The sequence below is a fragment of the Rhinatrema bivittatum genome, chromosome 2, assembly GCF_901001135.1.
Source record: "Rhinatrema bivittatum chromosome 2, aRhiBiv1.1, whole genome shotgun sequence".
Taxonomy (NCBI): Eukaryota; Metazoa; Chordata; class Amphibia; order Gymnophiona; family Rhinatrematidae; genus Rhinatrema; species Rhinatrema bivittatum.
The window spans coordinates 151153238-151174888 of NC_042616.1; the positions used below are offsets into that span (position 1 = coordinate 151153238).

Below are 21651 nucleotides of genomic sequence, written 5' to 3' on the forward strand. Positions count from 1 at the left end.
AATTCACTGATAGATCCCAGGATAAAAGAGTAAAAGAATAAGGTGAAGGTCGGGTCTGAAAGGTTATGATGACAAATGCATAAAAAAAAAATAAAAGAAAGATGCAACTGGAACCAAAGAGTTACTGTACTTTACATTGGTTTCTGACCAGCATGCTAAAGGGTTTGAAGAACAAAATGTGTCTGAAATAAAAATGTCAAGGAGACATGACAAAGGTGTAGAATACCAATAAATAGTAGGGATGTGCTGACATTTTAAAATGGCATGGAAGCACCAGGAGAATTTCCTGTCTTATTATGTGTCGTTTCCTCTCTGAAACAACAGTAAAAATTAAAGAAATACCATTTGGCTCATTTATGTCCTTTTAGCATGTATGTTTTAGCACACGCTATTTACAAGCTTTGGTAAAGTATGCATATTATAAAAATGTAATGCGTGCTTTAAATACATAACACCTAATACAAATGAAATAGATGAACAAAAGTTATAAATGGGAAAAAAAAAATTAAAAATGCAAAACAAAAAATTTTACCTGCACACCCTAGTAAATAGGGACCATATTCAGAGGTCAACTCAAGTAAAGAAAATCAAATCTTTGAGGTCGATTTTCAAAGACGTGCGCAGGCGTCTATGTGTGCATGGCTCCCGGTGCATGCACATGGACACTCTGATTATATAACATGCGCACGTGTAACCGTGCGCCTGTTATAAAATATGATATCCACGCATGTGCGGGCAGGTTTCATCTACCGCGCGCAAGGGGGGTATTTTACAAAAATACACGTGGTGACACAGGTAGGCCTTTCCAGTTCCCTCCCAGTCCATTCCAATTAAGGAGCAGACTGGAAGGGGAACTTCCCTATATCCCCACCCAGCCTTCCTAACTTTACCCCTCCCCTTCCCGACCTCTAACCCCTACCTATCTACCCTATTCTTCTTTGTTTTAATACCTACGCTCCTGCTCCTTCAGAGCAGAAGCAAGTTGCGAGTACCGACCAGCTGCCGGCGCGCGCTTCCCTGGGACAGGGCCTAATGGCCACTGTCTCTTCCGGCACCCACCCCCCCAGACCACGCGCACTTGGCCCACCCCTTTTGACTAGCCTTTCGCTTCTGCACGTATTGGGAGATACGTCTGTGGCCAGGCCCTTTCAAAAATATGCTTGGCACACACAGGGCCTGGCCACGCATGTATCCCTCGATATTTGCACACATGCGTGTTTTAAAATTCGCCCATTTATGATTGTGTAATTGGATATGTTTTTCTTGTCCTTTTCACTGTGAAAAGCAGGAATTCTTTTCATGTTATACCTTTGATATAAGCATCCTGTTCCACAACAAGGGTTTTCTTCTTGTGTTTTGCACATGATTTTTTTCACGCTTGTTGATGCAGCTGACCAGTTGATAAGGCAGCACTGAGCTAGCTCCACGTTTATGATCCATATTCAATAAGGCTATGTCAATCATTTATTTATTTATTTATTTCACATTTTTTCTATACCGAGCTTCATGGTTGAATACCATATCAGATCAGTTTACATCGAACAGGGAATAGAGAAACTTGTAACAAAAAAATGAACAGTAAATTATAATCAAAAAGAGAGCAAAAAAGTTACATTGAACAAGAACTATAACTTGGAGGCTTAACAGCTTGGAAGTAAATAGAGTAAAGAAGGCCCGAGCAGGGCAGTAACTTAAACTCAAAAGTCATAATGAGCTCGGTTCGAGCAAGATAGATTAATTAACAATCATGTTACAAGTGCTCCAAACAGTTTGTTATATTATCTATTAAGTTTGTCACCTGGTGTTCTTTGTGAAGATTTCTTTTGAATAGCATCATTTAATCTTTTTTTGTGACTTCACGAGTAAAACTACCAGTGGGAACTTTAAGAAGGTAATTTTCAAAACCCAAATGGCGCTAAAGGATGCAGCACTAAGTACCTGCAGACTTTAATCCACATTTTCAAATCATATTTTTGTGTATACATCCACTTTGAAAATTTGTGGGCATCCCTAGTACGAGCAGAAAATTATATCTACTCCTTATTATTGGAACCTCTCTGTTGGGATGCCCTCACAGTGGAAAAAGGTAAACAGTGGAGTGCCTCAGGGATCTGTACAGGGTCCGGTGCTTTTCAATATATTTTAAATGATCTGGAAAGGGGTACAATGAGTGAAGTGATCAAATTTGTGGATGACACTAAATTATGCAGAGTAGTTAAATCTCAAGCAGATTGTGAAGACTTGCAGGAGGTCCTTCCAAGACTGGAAGATTGAGCTTGCAAATGGCAGATGAAAGTTAACGTGGACAAGTGCAAAGTGATGCATATATGGAAAAATAACCCTTGCTGTAGTTACACAATCAGGTCTATCCTGTAAAGTGCGTCCGCGGTTTCCCCGTCCCTAACCGGCTCTCTACTCACTTTCCGGCCGCGTTAGCCCTTCTTGCGATCCCGAATCCCCTTTAACCTACTCCTACCGCGTCCTAAATTCCCCGGGCAACCCCTTCCGCACGCGGCATGTATATTGCATGCAAACGAGCGAATTAGCTATTCCGTAGCATCCCGTAACCCGCGCCCCGACTATCGCTAGTGTTCCCTGCCGTTTTGTCGCGTGTTTAACCTGCAAACTTACCGCCTACCCTGACCCTGCGGTAGAGGCAGGGGTAAGGGTAGGTGGCAAGCTTTCCCCCAGCCCCCGCTCACCTGCCCCGGCCACGATCATGGGTGCCGGTCTCCGTGGCAGCCCCAGTCCTCTCCCCTCCTCCCGAAGCGAAAAAAAAAAAAAAAAGCGAAAAAAATGTTGCAGCCCCCCTCCGGACATCGGAGGGGGGCTGCAACGTTTTTTTCGCTGAAGACAACACAATTCAATTGCAGGAGCCTGTTCCGGACCGCCGCTGGACCCCCAGGTAATTTAAGGCATTTGGGGGGGTTCGGGAGGGTGGGGGATTTAATTTAAAGGGTCGGGGGTGGGTTTTAGGGGGTTTTAGTGTGCCGGTTTTCCTGCCATTGGTTTAGGGCAAGTAAGTACTTCCCTCCCAAAGGTGATGAAGTATTAAGGCATTTGGGGTGGGGGATTTAATTTAAAGGGTCGGGGGTGGGTTTTAGGGGGTTTTAGTGTGCCGGCTCACGATTTTCACGATTTTCACGATATTTTAAACACCCAAATGGCAACAATACGATTCCCTCCCCTCCCAGCCGAAATTGATCGTTAAGACGATCGAGGACACGATTCACATCTCTATTTAAGAGTGGAAAATATAAATGTGAAGAAGCTTGAGAACATTGAAATCAGACAAAATATTTAAATCTTTGTGTACTGAACTTTCCATTTATAAAAGAGATTTCTGCTTACGAAATGTTAAAGGATTATATGATAAAGATACTGAAAATTCCTTTAGAAGGGATTCCGGTGATATCAAGAGTATACTATTTACCGAATAAGGGTCAAAAGGCAGAAGAAGTGGATCAGGAAGAAGAGAACCCACTGAACTTAACTCAATTTTGGAATTATCATTGGAATCTGAAGTTAAAAAAAGAATGACGCTGTTTCTTTCATGCACTTTTTCAGCAGATAGAGATCTGATCCTAAAGAGATTCATGAGAAATAGGGAGGAAGTTTATTATGGGAAAAAAATCTGGATTTATCCAGATATATCTCGTATAACCCAAGAGAGACGTAAGACATTTCTATCTTTAAGGCCTGAAGTAGTGGCTAGGGGTTCCAGTTTTAGCCTGAGGTATCCCAGTAAGTGTGTTGTTAAACATTTGAATGCGAAGTACATTTTCTTTGAGCCTGTTCAATTGCAGAAGTTTCTTGAGCCTAGTAACCCCCAGAACGTAGAGTAGTCGTAGCATTGTATAGTAAATTCTGAAAAGTTTATGATATTGAACTTAATTTGTGAACATAAATCTACATATTGTATAATGTTTACTTTATGTGAATATTGAAAATTTAATAAATATTAAATTTAAAAAAAAAAAAAAAAAGATAGTACTAATTTCCTTGAAAATTCTACATTGGAAGTTATTGATTGGAGAATTCTATTGGTTTACTTTATTATGTCTGTAGACCTGAGTAATTAATGTGTAAGAACATAAGAACATAAGAAAATGACATACTGGGTCAGACCAAGGGTCCATCAAGCCCAGCATCCTGTTTCCAACAGTGGCCAATCCAGGCCATAAGAACCTGGCAAGTACCCAAAAACTAAGTCTATTCCATGTTACCATTGCTAATGGCAGTGGCTATTCTCTAAGTGAACTTAATAGCAGGTAATGGACTTCTCCTCCAAGAACTTATCCAATCCTTTTTTAAACCCAGCTATACTAACTGCATTAACCACATCCTCTGGCAACAAATTCCAGAGTTTAATTGTGCGTTGAGTAAAAAAGAACTTTCTCCGATTAGTTTTAAATGTGCCCCATGCTAACTTCATGGAGTACCCCCTAGTCTTTCTATTATCCGAAAGAGTAAATAACCGATTCACATCTACCCATTCTAGACCTCTCATAATTTTAAACATCTCTATCATATCCCCCCTCAGCCATCTCTTCTCCAAGCTGAAAAGTCCTAACCTCTTTAGTCTTTCCTCATAGTGGAGCTGTTCCATGAGTACCTCCTAGTGGGTCGTCCTCTCTTCAATTTCGGTATGACCTTCTGATTCATCTTCCGTGCTGGGTCTGAAGTCATCGCTTCTTCAGGTTGGCCTGCGTCGATCACGCCGTGTCCCCGAAGCTCAGTCCAGGATGGTTGCTGCTGCGAGTCTTGGCCGGATTCCTATTCATACTGAGTTTTAACTCTTCTGTCGTCTAACCACTCATCAGCCACATAACATCAATACTACACCAGCAGCACCGGCTCCCAGTTGAAAGCAAGAATCAATTCAAAACCCTCTGCTATGTTTGCAAGTGCATGAATAAACAAACTCCTGAGCATCTTTCTCAACTTCTTTTCCCCTACTTTCCCATTATAGAACCCATTCCTCTGAAATGGCTCTTCTCTCCTTCCTCTCCGCTAGCTTTGGCTAGACTATCCTGTATGAGAATTCATCCCTTCAGTTGTTATGCTCCAAAAATCTGATACAAGGTACTGTTATACCTATGCCTCAAGCCATCTTTCTTCACTTTCAGGAAAAAACTCTTTAGCCATACCTTTCCTTAGAGTCCGCTTGGCAGAGGCAGTCAGTCTTTCTGACCTATCTTCCTGAACCATCAAGTAAGGATCATAAAAGTATACTCCCTGGCTTCTCAGTTCTATCCATTGTAAATTTGATTCAACTGTGATTGTAAATGACCTTTGACCAATGTACTGTAACAGATAGTTAAAACATGCTTTGTATTGTACCTTGATGCCACTCACGTAAAAAGGTGGAAAATCAAATATCTATTAATAAATTAACTAAATAAATAATATATCTGTGACTGCCCCCCCCCTCCCGCCCTTGGTGTGAAATATCTAGTGCAGAGGTCACACAGTCCCATAGACACACTCACTGTCCCGGTCTGCTCTCTCTCTTCATTTCTCCGATTACTCTGTAATAGTCAGCCACTGGGAAGTCGGGGTCCAACCAGCGGGGAGAAAGACAAGCCTCCGAGACCCTAGGTTCTTAGGGGTATATACCTGGTACAGTCTTTATCACAACTCAACTGCTCTCCTCAGTACAACTCACATGGGTAGATCTTAGCTGTTCAGTAGGCCTGTTCTCCAGTTGGAAGAAAGCAGGCAGATTTGGAGTGGTTTTCAAACAAAAATATTTTCACTGCAACTTTAAAAAATAGAAATCAGGTGTGAAGGAGTATCCCTGAAACCTCTCCTTAAATAATGTAGTCTATGCATCTGGTCTGGTCCACCTTAAATCTAGAGAAACATGTAGCTCTATGGGTAGATCCCTTGAGAGCAGAAATAAGGATATAGGTCCAAAGGAGAACAGACAGGCCCTGGGTCTGCAGGAGAAGGCAGCTCCTGAACCATTGCTATACTGAATGTATCATATGCTGTACTAGGTTATTCTGCTGAAGGTAAATAGAGTGAACTGTGTTGCTAACTATTTGAGTTATAAAATAAACTATTCCTTAAGAAGAGAAGGCTGGAGTCCTATGTGGTTCATGTCTCCAGCCAAAGAACCACTCGGCTATGCTACACTTAGCAAAATAGGCATAAATCAACATAAGGAAAAGAAGAGTGATACTCCAAGTTCTACAGTCTCTCTGTTCATGTTCAGCCTCTGAATCAATGTCCAATCTCCTTCCAAAGTCCTTTCACATTGAGAGGAAAGAAAAAATCCCTTCTCCACAAATGGCAAGGAGATGGTGGCAGAAAACTATCTTTTTCTAAACAAAAAGGAAAAACCCTTTTCACAAAATAGCTCTTCCAAAAATCAGTTCTTACTCTGGGAATCCACACGCCCCTTTCATTGTGTGGAGGGCAATACAGAATCCTTATAACTCTACTTCTGTTGGACTCCGGAAGTGGATCCTTTGGCCGACCGCCTGAGAGGCGGACGGGAGGCAGACTACTGAGCCGACGAAGAGTCTTCACCTGGAAACCCGAGACTCCCCCAGAGTTGCTGTTGGAGACCGGGTCGCTAGGACTTAGGTGGCTTCGCCCTGGAAGCCCCCCGGGAGGAGCCCGTAGGGACCCGGACCGCTGGGACTTAGGAGAATGGCTACAGCAGAGAAGACCAGGTCCGGACCGGAGTCAGGGCAGGCAGCAGGAGACGGAGTCGAAGAGACAGACCAGGATCGAGGCAGGCAGCTGAAGATGGATTCGATGAGATGGACTGGGATCAAGGTAGATAGCAGAAGCAGGCTGGCAGGATTACCAGAGCAAGCGAACTGGAACACCAGGCAGGAAGGGAAGCATGAACCGGAAGGCTGGAACAGGCAGGCTGGAAGGCAGGAACACAGGCAGGCTGGAAGGCAGGAACGCAGGCAAGCTGGAAGGCAGGAACACGGCAACTAGTAGGCTCAAGGAGCGACCACGTTGCGAAGGCCCCAAGGAGAGTCAGACGCCGAGTTAAATCCCCCTCGGTGTCTGACGTCATTCTGAGGGCGGCGCTGGGTTTTCGCACCGGAGGCCCTTTAAAAGGGCCTCCCATGCACGCGCGGGGCTCAACTTCTCCGGTGGCGTCTCCCTCGTCTCCCTCGCGTCTCCGGTGGCGTCACCCTCGTGGGAGCGCCGCCGACTAGGCCGCAGCTGCCGCCGCATTTCAACGGCCACACCGTGCTCGGGACCCGGGGCCAGGTAAGTGATTCAGTCACGCTCCTCGCGACCAAAATCACAACAACTTCTGCTGGCACAGAGCACAGGAACCAAAATCCAGTCCCTTTAGATGGGGGGGGGGGGGGGGTCTACCCTTCTGAGCTGGGAGTTGGTCAGGATAAATAGCCAACTCTCCTAAAGAAAAAAACCCTCTTCTTCTCTTCCTCCACAAGTCAGAACCCTCTAGGTCTCTGAAGGCTCTAGCAGGACCTCTGCACTTGAGAAAATATCCCATTGTTGCAAGCTCTGGGGCCTACAAGAACCACCAAAACTCCACTTCTCTCCAAAAGTAATCTAACTGTAACCAAGGCCAACATTCAACCACACTTGAAGCATGTTCAGCCCAGTTGAGCACTGTCTAATCCCCAAAACAGGGCAAAGGGCCAACATCTAGGGAGGATCGAAAAATGCAAAAATCTCCCAGCAGATGAAAGAGTGAAAAATATTCAATAAAGGTTTGAAACTACCATTACATGACCTAGAGCAAAATATGATAGAGACATTTAAATACCTCTAAGGTTTCTGTGACAGTAGTTGTCTGTGGGTTTCCCCCCATCTGAAGAGGCAAGTCCAGGCCAAAAACAGAATAATCAGGAATGTTGGGCAATGGCATCTTCCACCTATGCCAAACACCTTCCCCTCAGATTGTTCCCTCAGATGTTGGTGGCCAATGAGGCAAGAAGTATGGGGTAGTCCTCGATACAAGCAACAAGTTTAAAGCTTGGAAGAGAGGAGAAGCTGGAGCACACCAAGAGTCCAGGAATAGGAAGGCGATCAGCAGTAATGCTGAAGCTAGAAACCAGGAGATGAAGAAGTCTTCTGGAATGAGATAATAAGGACAGAGCCAAAGTACGAGGATCAGGTTGAATGACCAATCTCTGGCAAATGACTGACACAAAGCCTAATTATAAGTACAGGAAACAAGATGGCTGCTGAGGGGAAATGAGGGACACAGAGCAGAGAGGACTGGATAGGTGTTCCAAGTAACTCACAGCATCATCTGCAGGCTGGAGGTAAATTCTACAATGGATCCTCACAGTTTCCATGTCACAAAGGCTGACCTCTTTCAAAGGAAAGGATGTTCTAGAACAAGGCATCATGGGATGATGGTGAAAGGGGGTAGATGAAAGGGGGTAGACTCAAGAGTAATCTAAGAAAATATTTCTTTACAGAGAGTGTCTTGGATGCGTGATACAGTCTTCTATAGAGGTGGAGAAGACAAGAACAGTATCTGAATTCAAGAAGGAATGGGATAAACACAGAGAATCTCTGAGGGAGTGGTAAGGATCGTAAAGCTGAGCAGTTGGTGTGAATGGACAGACTAGGCAGGTCATAATGTTCTTTCTCTGCCATCATGTTTTTGTATTTCTAAATTTTCAAATGTATATCAAAATTAATGCAGCTCATGTGGATCAAATATTTAAGCTAGTAAAGTTCATATTACAATTCATATTTCTTGTTTCTAAATACATGAAAATAATTATTATTGCATTTCTATAGAATTAAACAAGTTATTACTTGCTTTCTTTCTGGTCCTTTATTCCCTTGGTCTCAAAGTTAATTTTAACACATAGCTAGAATTTTTTTCTGTTAATAAAAATGGAATATCACAGGGATTATACAAGAGTTGTCAGCATAACCAAGCTGAAAACAAACATTCTTATCCCTACCTTAACAAGAACATGAATGCGTCCTGTGGCTTTTGAAGACATGTAATACCAGAAACTCATTGTGCATGTTGTACTTGATTCTTTCCAGTTAGAACTTTTCAGATGAGCTTTTTCACCCCTTAGACCTACTGGGGTGGCCTCAAGATACATGAAGTGTCCTGCAATATAAAGTTATATATACAGCATGAGTAAAGAATATTTTGGGAATCATAATTCTCCTGTATTTTGAAAACTGTATGAACCATTGTAAAGAGTTTTATCTAGGCACAGAACAGTAAGAACTCTCTTGAAAATATGGCTCTACAGGGCCCATTTATAAACTTCAGGGTGATTCATGCAGTGCTAGGGCTAACTCGCCCTGTGCTGTGATGGAATGCAAATATTTTCTTAGATGTAGATGCAATCCATTGATAAGATAATGATTCAGAGTGCTGTGTCTCTTGCAGTGTTATAAATAGTGCTACCATCAGCCAAGACCCCTGCTTTTTAGAGCTCCATAGGAAAATAGTTGTATCCCACCCATCAAAGAGATGATTAGGATGTCTACAAAACTGGTCCAGTATAGACAGTTTGTAAGGTTACTCTCAATCTTTGAAAATATTTCTTTTTTCTAGGTTGAGGGTCTTTAAAAAGCAAAACAGTACAGAATGGAAGATGGGCAAAAAAACACGTTTGAAATAAATAATAAAATAAATTTACCCTATTCTCAAGCAGTAGTCCATTTAGAGAACAAACCCTTCCCCAAGGGGGTATTTATTTATTTATATATTTATTTTTACTTTATATCATTTCTTTGTTTCTCTTTTTCCTTTTTTAAAGTGATTTAAATTTATATATACTTTTTTAGAACACTCTCATTAACCTTGGTGGCTATGGGGATTATTACTAGAGATGTGAATCGTGTCCTCGATCGTCTTAACGATCGATTTTGGCTGGGAGGGGGAGGGAATCGTATTGTTGCCGTTTGGGTGTGTAAACTATCGTGAAAATCGTTAAAATCGTGAGCCGACACACTAAAACCCCCTAAAACCCACCCCCAACCCTTTAAATTAAATCCCCCACCCTCCCGAACCCCCCCCCAAATGCTTTAAATTACCTGGGGATCCAGCGGTGGTCCAGAACGGTGGCGGTCCGGAACGGCCCCCTCAATTGAATCCTGTTGTCTTCAGCCGGCGCCATTTTGCAAAATGGCCGCCGCAAAATGGCGGCGGCCATAGACAAAAACGATTCGATGCAGGAGGTCGTTCTGGACCCCCGCTGGAATTTTGGCAAGTCTTGTGGGGGTCAGGAGGCCCCCCCAAGCTGGCCAAAAGTTTCTGGGAGTCCAGCGGGGTTCAGGAAGCGATTTCTTGCCGCAAATCTTTTTCCGTACGGAAAATGGCGCCGGCAGGAGATCGACTGCAGGAGGTCGTTCAGCGGGGGTTCCGGGCCTCCTGACCCCCACAAGACTTGCCAAAAGTCCAGCGGGGGTCCGGAATGACCTCCTGCGTCGAATCGTTTTTGTCTATGGCCGCCGCCATTTTGCGGCGGCCATTTTGCTAAACGGTGCCGGCTGAAGACAACAGGATTCAATTGAGGGGGCCGTTCCGGACCGCCGCCGTTCTGGACCACCGCAGGATCCCCAGGTAATTTAAAGCATTTGGGGGGGGGTTCGGGAGGGTGGGGGTTTAATTTAAAGGGTCGGGGGTGGGTTTTAGGGGGTTTTAGTGTGCCGGTTTTCCTGCCCTCCCCCTTCCCCCGATTTACGATTTTTTAACGATAAATCGGGGGAATTGGTATTGTATCGTGGCCCTAATGATTTTTGATGATTTAAAATATATCGGACGATATTTTAAATCGTCAAAAAACGATTCACATCCCTAATTATTACAAACTAGGTAATAAGACATGGAAGGGTGTCTGAGAGTTAGCTTAAATATTAGTCTTCTAAGAATGGAAAGACCTGAAATGGCCCAGTAGCTGCGATGGTGGAAGTTATCACTGAATGCTTTTGGGCAAGGTTGGGACAGATATGGAGGGCGAAATAGGAAAAGGATTGAGAGGTCAGGTAAAAGACATGGAGAAGGAAGTAAATGGTGTTTGTTGGATTACTTATGGGAATTTATATCTTTATTTATGCAAAGTGGACAAATCTCAACTAGGCAGACTGAATGTGCCAATTTTGTCATTGTCAGATATCATTTACTTTGTTACTGTATCACTGTACTTTTTAAAATAAATCCATTTGAATTTTGAGGGGATTTTTGACATCTCTCATGATTAATTTGCATACTGTTAGAATATTATGCACTTTCATTTTTATGTTGAAATTAATGCACATTGATTTCAAGGTTAAAGTAACAATGCTGTAATATTTCTTATATATTTAACCATCAATTAGGGATGATAACCTCAAAATTAAAGTAAGATGTTTCAAAATGAGTTGGATTGCTATAGCTGAGATGTCATGAATTGTTATCTTTGAGGCAGATATTTAAAAAAAATGCTGCATGCCTAAATTTACATCCCTAACAGGGTTATTTGTCAAATCGCGTTAGGGCCTTATCGCGGTCATTAGGGCCCTAATGCCTGTGATAATGTGATATTGCCTGCAATAAATAACACATCGCGAGATGCATATGCACATTTTAACATTTTTCCTGAATGGGAGGAGTTTGTGTGGAATAAATGAAAATGAAGTGTGCTTAGCGTTGCATGCGATAGGGTAACGCACGTTATCACGGGTTTTAACACCGGAAATATAACTACACCTTTTTTCATGGTGTTACGGTGTGCGATATGTCCAAAACAGGATTTGTGCTAAAAATTGTAAATCCTGTTTTGGTCAGGAGAGGGAAGGGGGAAAAGGGAGAGGGAGGGGAGGAGAGGAGACCCTCTAGCGAGGCATGCCTATTAGTCAACTTTTTATACTACTATACGAGGGGCAACTAGTAACATGAGGTGAGCTTTTGGTGGTGGTCTAGGTTTTGGGGCGGGCAGTTTTACATGCACAGTCAGAGGAATGAACAGGACAGGACGAACAGACATCAGTGAAGATCTGATGTGATTTGGAGTGAGGATAGGTAAACAAAGATGAAATATATACATTGTACTCTCAATCTAGCGTGATAGCAGCTAGAGAGTGCATCAAACTAGGTCGAGAGCAGTTCGGCTGCTCAGGCACTTCTCTTCCCCCTAAACTAACCTTCCCACCCCTTCCCCTAACCTATCCCCCCCAGCCCTATCCTAAACCCCTCCAAAATGTTATTTTACCAGGTTGAGCGCACCGGCAGCCTGCCGGCACACGATCCCCCAGCACATCGGCAAATGGCCCTCTGGCCCTGCCCCCAGACCACCCCTTTTTTAAAGCCCCGGGACTTTTTTAAAGCCCCATTTTTAAAGATGGCGCTGGCCATCCAGTGCTCCCTCCATGTGACAGGGGCCAGCCAATGGCCTGGATACCCTGTCATATGGTAAGGGCAAAGGCCATCGGCGCCATTTTGATTAGTGGTAGCCGACGGCCCGAGAGCGGGAGATCGTCCCGGGACCCCCACTGGACCACCAGATACCTGTAAAATGTTTTTGGGGGGGTCAGGAGGGTGGGGGAAGCTAAGAGATTAGTTTTAAAGGGTCGGGGTGGGTATTTTGTTTATCGGCTCGGGCGCAGCCGATAAACAAAACCGCGATCGGCCCAGAAGAAAAAAAAAAACATGATGTGAATCGGAACCAGAATCCGAACCGATTCCGGTTCCAATTCACATCTCTACAATATAGTAAACCTCCCATTCCAAAACAACACTAATTGCCAGCATTCAAATAGCAACAGCCCTACCTTTGTAAAAGCAATACTGCCAGGTTGCTATAGATCCCTACACAGAAACTCCATATTACCAGAATGTCTCACCTTGGTCACTTATACAGAACACAGACAGATCCTTACCAAATACAAATAAAGAGACCATTAAATTTAAACAGAACATGGGAGACACTGTGGGGTAGATTTTTAAGACCTGCGCATGGGCGTACATGTTCGTGCGCTACCCAGTGCGTGCATGTTATAAAATCGGGGGTCGGCATGCGCAAAGGGGTGCACAACCGACGCCCGCTGGCTTCCCCCGTTCCTTTCCCCCTAAACTAACCTTCCACCCCTTTCCCTAACCTTTCCCCCCCTAGCCCTAACCTAACACACACCCAAAATTTTTGTTTCACCTTTTGCACCTGCCTCCAGGGCAGGCGCAGGTTGCACTGTGCTGGAGGCATCTGGCCCTAACCCTTCCCCACCCTCGGACAGCCCAAACCCTGCCCTGCCCCCGGACAGCTCCTTAGTAAATCCCTGGGACTTGGACACGTCCCGGGCTTTACATGCATTGCCGAGCCTTTATAAAATAGGCCCGGTGCACATAAGCTGATTTACGCGTGTAGACCTTTTAAAATCTGGCCCTGTATGCAGTGCAACAATGGAAAAAAACAGAAATGCCCACCATTCCTCATAAAACAAGAAAATCAAGAAATATAAAACATCATTCTTAATAGTAAAACCATAGTAATAAAAAGAATAGATATTTTTAAACAGCTGATAATTAGAATAACATCCAATAATAAACATCGTATATAAAACTTTTCCATACACCAATAAAATATTTTAAAACATCAGGTTTAAAGTTATCTCACCCTGTATCTTCCACCCCTCTAAACTTCCCTCCATTTTTATAATTATACAAATAAAAGGGCTGGTGCCGGTCAGGCTTGGGTTTGTCAATAGGCACAATAAGCCTGTGCTTAGGGTGGCAAAAATTTGGGGGACAGCAGGCTAGCTGAAGATATTCCACCTTTCAGCTGGGCTGAATCTCACTCATCAGAAAATATTATTCTGTTTCCTGATCCAGCCCTGCCCCTCTAAGCAGCATGAAGGGAACAGGAGAGGAAAGAGAGCAAGCTTGCATCAGAAAGAGCAAAATATTCCCTGTTCTGATACTTGAGACCACTTTTCTTCACCAAGAAAAATAAAATTAATTATACTAATAAATATACTGTAAAACTAATTTATTTTTATAAAGTAATACAAATGATAGAAAACGTTTGCTAGTTTGCTTTAGAATTGTTTAATTTTTGCTACAGAAAATGAGGGGACTGTATCATAGATCTTCTGTTCCTTGCTGTCCAATCTTGGGGCAGGGGTGGTGGTGGTGGTGGTGGTGGTGTGTGTGTGTGTGTGTGGGGGGGGGGGGTGATAGGGACAACAGCACCAACAGTGCCAAGGGGTGCCAAAATAATAAATCTGTCTCTAGTGCCAGTGCTGGTCTTTTGCCTCCAAACCCATTCCCCACTCCGGGCTCCCATTTAAATCTTTTAGAAATGCTACCCTCCAAGGGCTTCCTCCCTCCACCCTTCACCCCTAAGAACATAAAAGCATGCCATACTGGGGCAGACCAGAGGTCCATCAAGCCCAGCATCCTGTCTCCAACAGTGGCCAATCCAGGCCATAAGAACCTGGCTCTAAACCTTCCAGTACCTTCAAAATATGTTTCTTCAGCCTGGATAGCTGTAGAAGCCATCTGCGACCCGGGCCTAGTACTTTTTCTGTCACTACAGAGCTTTCTGGAAGCATATGTTTCCAGCATAGTCCCTGGAAGTTCTAAGCTGGAAGCCTATGGGGCGGATTTTAAGAGTCCTGCTCGCGTAAATCGCCCGGATTTACGCGAGCAGGGCCCTGCGCGCCGGTGCGCCTATTTTACATAGGCCTACCAGCGCGCGCAGAGCCCCGGGACTCGCGTAAGTCCCGGGGTTCTCCGAGGGGGGCGTGTCGGGGGCGGGCCCGAACCACGCGGCGTTTAGGGGGCGTGCTGGGAGCGTTTTGGGGGCGGGTACGGGGGCGTGCTACGGCCCGGGGCGGTCCGGGGGTGTGGCCGCGCCCTCCGTACCCGCCCCCAGGTCGCGGCCCGTGCGCGCAGGAGGCCCGCTGGCGCGCGGGGATTTACGCCTCCCTCTTATTATTTGTATTTTTATGGTATATTTTTAGGCCTTAGTTTTATGTTTAATTTTAGTTATTATGTATAACTGTTCTTATTTTATGGATTTTTAGGCCTTATTTTTTATGTTCAATTTTAGTTATTATTTACAACAGTTCTTATTAATATATAGAGTTTTATGACTGCATTTGTGATTGTTTTATTGTATTTTATTTGTGAAACCATTATGATGGCCTGTCTTAGTGACAGTATATAAACGTAATAATTATATATATATATATATTTTATTTTTTTTTTTTAAATCCCCACAGCTCCGCACTTAACCAGCTATATTCTTTTGAATATAGTTATCTAGTTAACCATCCCACTAAATATCTCAGCTAACAGTGGTAGTTTGACAATGGCATTTTATTTATAAAAACTTGTAACCATTAACCGCTCTAAATAAATAATTTCTATTATTAATATTTGCTCTACATTGCTAGTTTGGAAAGACATTGGTCTTTTGATTTACTCCTCCTTCTTTAATGTTTGATAACTGATATTTTGACTCTGCTGTGGTGACCGAAGAACAGAGAAAACTGCTAGAGAGTATTGAGGTTGGTTTCACCATTCTCTCATAAGAAGAACTTTTCTTGTAGTATAAGAAAAAAGCTTAATAAAAACAAAAATATACAGTATAAGGTGATACATTTTTATTGGATTAATTTAAAACATTTCTGACTAGCTTTTGGAAGCTAACTAATGCTTCCTTCCTTGGGTCTTGAAATATGAGAGAAAATAAATGTAAATTAAATCAGAAGATACTGTCTTCCAAGATATGCCCTGCTGGGGGAGAAAAATTGTGACAATTTTGATCTGAAGAAGGGAATCTAACATCTTTTTTTCCCAGTGGTTTTACATGGCTACCACATGGCTTTACATGGCTACCACACTACTCATGCTAATAAAGACTGATAGTGACAGAGATTAGTTTCTTCTATAGTTGACAGTAGGGATGTGAATTGTTTTTTGATGATTTAAAATATCGTCCGATATATTTTAAATCATCAAAAATCGTTAGAGGCGATATTTAATAGGAATTCCCCGATTTATCGTCAAAAATCGTAAATCGGGGGAAGGGGGAGGGGAAGGGGAGGGCGGGAAAACCGGCAAACTAAAACATCCCTAAAACCCACCCCGACCCTTTAAAATAAATCCCCCACCCTCCCGAACCCCCCCAAAATGTCTTAAATTACCTGGGGTCCAGTGGGGGGGTCCCGTTGTGATCTTCCACTCTCGGGCTATTTTGCTTTACTTTGCTTTGCAAATGGCGCCGGCCATATGGCCATATTGCCATACAGCAAATGGCGCCGGCCGTATGGCAACACAATTCGAGTGCAGGAGGGTCGTTCCCGGACCCCGCTGGACTTTTGGAAAGTCTTGTGGGGGTCAGGAGGCCCTCCCAAGCTGACCAAAAGTCCCTGGGGGTCCAGCGGGGGTCCGGGAGCGATCTCCTATGCTCGTGACGTCGGGGAACAGGAACCAAAATGGCGCCGGCGCCATTTTCTATCAACGCGCCCGACGCCCGAGAGTGGAAGATCACAACGGGACCCCCCCCACTGGACCCCAGGTAATTTAGACATTTTGGGGGGTTCGGGAGGGTGGGGGATTTATTTTAAAGGGTCGGGGTGGGTTTTAGGGATGTTTTTAGTGTGCCGTTTTCCCGCCCTCCCCCGATTTATGTTTTACACGATATTTATAAAAACAAAACTGCGACGATCCGATTCCCTCCCCCCAGCCGAATCGATCGTTAAGACGAGTCGATCACACGATACACATCTCTAGTTGACAGTAATCTAACCAATCCCTAGATTTATTGCATCCTGCAATAATTTGAGAGACAGAGAAAGAAACTACCTATGAAGGCCTCATATTAGTCATATTAGCCCATCTAATAGTTCATGGTGAAGTGTTGGTGGTGCTTTATGGTTTAGTGTTGGTGGTGCTTTATGGTTTAGGGGCCAGTTTTCTCATGTAGAGTGAGATGTATGAACAGTACAATACACCTCGGTGAAGATTTGACATCATTTGGATAGGGTACCATCAAGCTAGGGTGAGATAACATAGTATAAAATCTCATGTTTTGAGACTTTCCTCACTCCATATGATTTCAAATGTTCACTGAGGTGTACTGTGCCAAAATACTCAAAAAAGCATATAACTGGATAACTCAAAAGATATCCTGCTAAATTCCTTTGAATGTGGACTTCTATATGTTAAGGAAAGAATTCTTTAACTTCTTTGGGAAACAAAACGGAGCAAGTTCTGTCTCTGGGGAATTCCTGGAAGACTTGCAGTTATTAAATTAATGGATATGCTGTGCTGAAATCTGAAACAACCTCTATGAAAGGAAGTCAGGAGCAAAGTAATAATTAACCTCAGTTAAATGTGAAGAAATGCAAATAAGATTTCTTTAAAGTACATGAAATTGAATTGACAAGTGATCGCTGTAAGGGCACCTAGTTTGTGAAGCATAAATAAATCAAATAATGTGTTGTTACATCAAACAACAGGAATAAAGATCTACAAAACAGAAGAGAAAATCAAATAACCCTCAGATGTATTTCCACTGAAAATGGAAAAATGATGAACCTAAAAGACCTAGGTCAGCCTCCCACATCTTTATCTTTACATAATTGCTCTAAGGCTAATCTTACAGTTCCATAATTTTTGTATAAATTCAGTTAGATGCCAATTTCCCTATTAACTAGTTTGGTAGAGGAGAAGTTTGAAACTTGGGATAAACATATGTTAATTATTAATGATATTGCTCCGCTAAAAATGCGGAACAGAAAAAATCATTAAACAAGCTCTGCGGTTTTCAGAGGAAATAAGAAATTTAAGACTATGGCAGAAAGACTCATCCATTCCTGACCGGCTTAGTTATAGTGCAACAGATTTGTTATATAATAATAAATAGGGAGACAAAAAAAACGTATTATGCCACTCTGCTCTCTTCCACACTAAATAGACCTTATAATTTATTTCACATTTTTATAAGCCTTAGAACTTTGTTCCATTGGACCATGTCTTTCTATATGTTCTGTGATTTTGATCTTGAGAATAGTTTCCACTATTTTTCCCGGAAGTGACGTCAAGCTCACTGGTCTATAGCTTCCCAGATCGCCCCTAGAACCCTTCTTAAATATTGGGGTGTAACCCATTTTTTGAAGGATTGTTCCTCCTCAGGGCACATAATGAGAAATTACTACTTGCCTGGTGATTTCCTTTTCTTTGGGACAGTCAGATGAATCCAGAACTGCTATTAATCAAGTTTACTTAGGGAATATCCCATGCTATATTTTCTTGGTGTTGGGTAATTGCCAGGTTCTTGTGGCCCGTGCATACATTTATAAAACCTACCCCAGAAATTATAAAGTAGCACAATCTTTTGGAAGACAAGTTTTGTTCCCCTTGCCATTTCCCTCTCTCTCCATCTGTGATTCTAATTATGTCTAATCCCAATGTCATAGCTAAATTCCTACACAAGTTGAAGAATTGGGCCTGCCACATTTCCACATGAATCAGCCTAATTAGGCTAAACAAACAGCTGCCTATTTATTTAAATATTCATCCAGAGCTCATTAAATTCTGAAGTGCAATTTTGGGCTATACAAATGTCATATAAATAATAATATTAATTATAATCTAGATTCCTCTTATTCTACCACAGGATAAGCAGCTTGATGAACTCCATTATTGCATCATCATTTTGAACTGACAGCATACCATTTTCATTTCCAAGCGTGTGGTCCCTTGGAGGTCTGAGGCTTTGAGATGAACCGGCTCCCATGATCCAGTCAAAATTGTCAGCCAGAGAATTCTGCCAACCACATCTGCTTTTTTCAAAAGTGCAGGAGGTACCACATTCATTTTCATCAGTATTATCCCCACAGTCATCTACAAAATTGCAGCTTTGTTCTGGTCTGAAACACTTGCCATTCTGACATGCCCAATAGCCATGTGGGCAAGAACCTGAAAGAAGATGAATAGAGATTCCTAATAAATTACCCTAGTAAGGTTATTTGAAGATTATATTTGAAACAATTTGGTATAAAATAACAGGGTGGTCAAAGAAATTTTAATAAAAGCCTTCCAACTGCCTTAAAGTGTCAATCCATTATCAAAGTCTTTTATTTGTGTTTATTGAAGAGATGCCTATAATACTGTCCTTCTTCCTTTTAAAATCTTTGAGGGTGACTTCTATCCATGAATTCCTTGACAAACATGGTTTTTTTCTCCATTGGTATATTTGGTCAAATACTTCTTTCAAGTAGGGTAGAATTAAATCATTTCTTCGAAGCCTAAAGCCCAGATTAGTTCAGCAGGTTCTATCTATAGATTTATTGAAGTAATTTTTTTTTAAATATATATTTATTCTGTAGTTGAATTCAAGTTTCAAATATATATCATGAAAGCATTTTCATTGGAGATGCTATGGCTGAATTTTCAGTAGTAGAAAGACTAGGGGGCACTCCATGAAGTTAGCATGGGGCACATTTAAAACTAATCGGAGAAAGTTCTTTTTTACTCAACGCACAATTAAACTCTGGAATTTGTTGCCAGAGGATGTGGTTAGTGCAGTTAATATAGCTGTGTTTAAAAAAGGATTGGATAAGTTCTTGGAGGAGAAGTCCATTACCTGCTATTAAGTTCACTTAGAGAATAGCCACTGATATTAGCAATGGTAACATGGAATAGACTTAGTTTTTGGGTACTTGCCAGGTTCTTATGGCCTGGATTGGCCACTGTTGGAAACAGGATGCTGGGCTTGATGGACCCTTGGTCTGACCCAGTATTAGAGATGTGAATCGTGTCCTCGATCGTCTTAACGATCGATTTCGGCTGGGAGGGGGAGGGAATCGTATTGTTGCCGTTTGGGTGTGTAAACTATCGTGAAAAATCGTTAAAATCGTGAGCCGGCACACTAAACCCCCCTAAAACCCACCCTGACCCTTTAAATTAAATCCCCCACCCTCCCGAACCCCCCCCCCCCAAATGCTTTAAATTACCTGGGGATCCGGCGGTGGTCCAGAACGGCGGCGGTCCGGAACGGTCCCCTCAATAGAATCGTGTTGTCTTCAGCCGGCGCCATTTTTCAAAATGGCCGCCGCAAAATGGCGGCGGCCATAGACAAAAACGATTCGACAGAGGAGGTCGTTCCGGACCCCCACTGGACTTTTGGCAAGTCTTGTGGGGGTCAGGAGGCCCCCCCAAGCTGGCCAAAAGTTTCCTGGGAGTCCAGCGGGGTTCCGGGAGCGATTTCTTGCCGCGAATCATTTTCGTACGGAAAATGGCGCCGGCAGGAGATCGACTGCAGGAGGTCGTTCAGCGGGGGTTCCGGACCGCCGCTGAACAACCTCCTGCACTCGATCTCCTGCCGGCGCCATTTTCCGTACGAAAACGATTCGCAGCAAGAAATTGCTCCCAGAACCCCGCTGGACTCCCAGGAAACTTTTGGCCAGCTTGGGGGGCCTCCTGACCCCCACAAGACTTGCCAAAAGTCCAGCGGGGGTCCGGAACGACCTCCTCCGTCGAATCGTTTTTGTCTATGGCCGCCGCCAGTTTGCGGCGGCCATTTTGAAAAATGGCGCCGGCTGAAGACAACACGATTCTATTGAGGGGACCGTTCCGGACCGCCGCCGTTCTGGACCACCGCTGGATCCCCAGGTAATTTAAAGCATTGAGGGGGGGGGTTCGGGAGGGTGGGGGATTTAATTTAAAGGGTTGGGGGTGGGTTTTAGGGGGTTTTAGTGTGCCGGTTTTCTGCCCTCCCCCTTCCCCCGATTACGATTTTTTAACGATAAATCGGGGGAATTGGTATTGTATCGTGGCCCTAACGATTTTTTGACGATTTAAAATATATCGGACGATATTTTAAATCGTCAAAAAACGATTCACATCCCTACCCAGTATGGCATTTTCTTATGTTCTTATGTTCTAAGGCAGAAAAGGGTTATCGTCCTTGTGGGTCTTGTTCCTATTGTGGACTCTCTTTTACACTGACATCTTTTTCTCGCTCTCAGAAAAAGCTATATTTACTGAAGCTTTGTATCACTTGTGAATCTCATTATATTATTATATTATTATGTGTTCCTATGCCCTTCTTTATGTATGAAAATCTTCTCAAATGTTTAAAAACTCGGATTATTAAACATCAGTGCAGTATTAATGCATCACGTTTTAAGGCAGTGGTATTATTCACTCCCAACCAGTGAGAGCCACCAACAGGTCAGGTTGTTAGCACATTCCTAATGGATATCCATGCAAAAGATTTGCATACAAACGAAGTGGTAAGCATGAATATTCATTTGGAATACCCTGAAAATGTGACCTGTTAGCAGCTCTAGAGGGCTGGGAGTGAATACCGCTGTTCCAAGACTCCTATCACATAGTATTAGAGTTTGGCCAAATATTCTATTGAACATCTGTAAATCTTTGTTTTACAACAACTTGATATTCACCAGCATGGAGGCTATATAAATGCTAATCAAAGTCAAGCAAAAATGGATTTATCACCTAAATACCACTGCACCTAATGGCTTTAATACTATGATTGAGTAGGGGGTATTTTTTGTGACATTCCTTGAGTTTGGCCTTTAATCTTTAACGTCTATGGTGCTTGATATTTGATTGGCTTGAAAGTCCTTGTTGAATTATGTATGCTGTGTACGATATTGTGACCTAATTCTCTATAAATTTTCTATGGCGGGACAGCCATCATATGACGT

The 21651-nt window shown here is 43.0% G+C and overlaps 1 protein-coding gene across 1 annotated transcript in view; it reads right to left on the bottom strand.

Annotated features, from left to right (window-relative positions):
* MALRD1 (MAM and LDL receptor class A domain containing 1) overlaps nucleotides 1–21651 on the bottom strand; it is a 954719-nt gene that overhangs the window by 510454 nt on the left and 422614 nt on the right. The window contains exons 28-29 of the mRNA XM_029587045.1: nucleotides 18650–18895; nucleotides 8931–9088 (exon numbers count right to left, since the gene is read on the bottom strand). Of these exons, the coding sequence (XP_029442905.1) occupies nucleotides 8931–9088; nucleotides 18650–18895 (404 nt within the window). The remainder of the gene's footprint in view (nucleotides 1–8930; nucleotides 9089–18649; nucleotides 18896–21651) is intronic.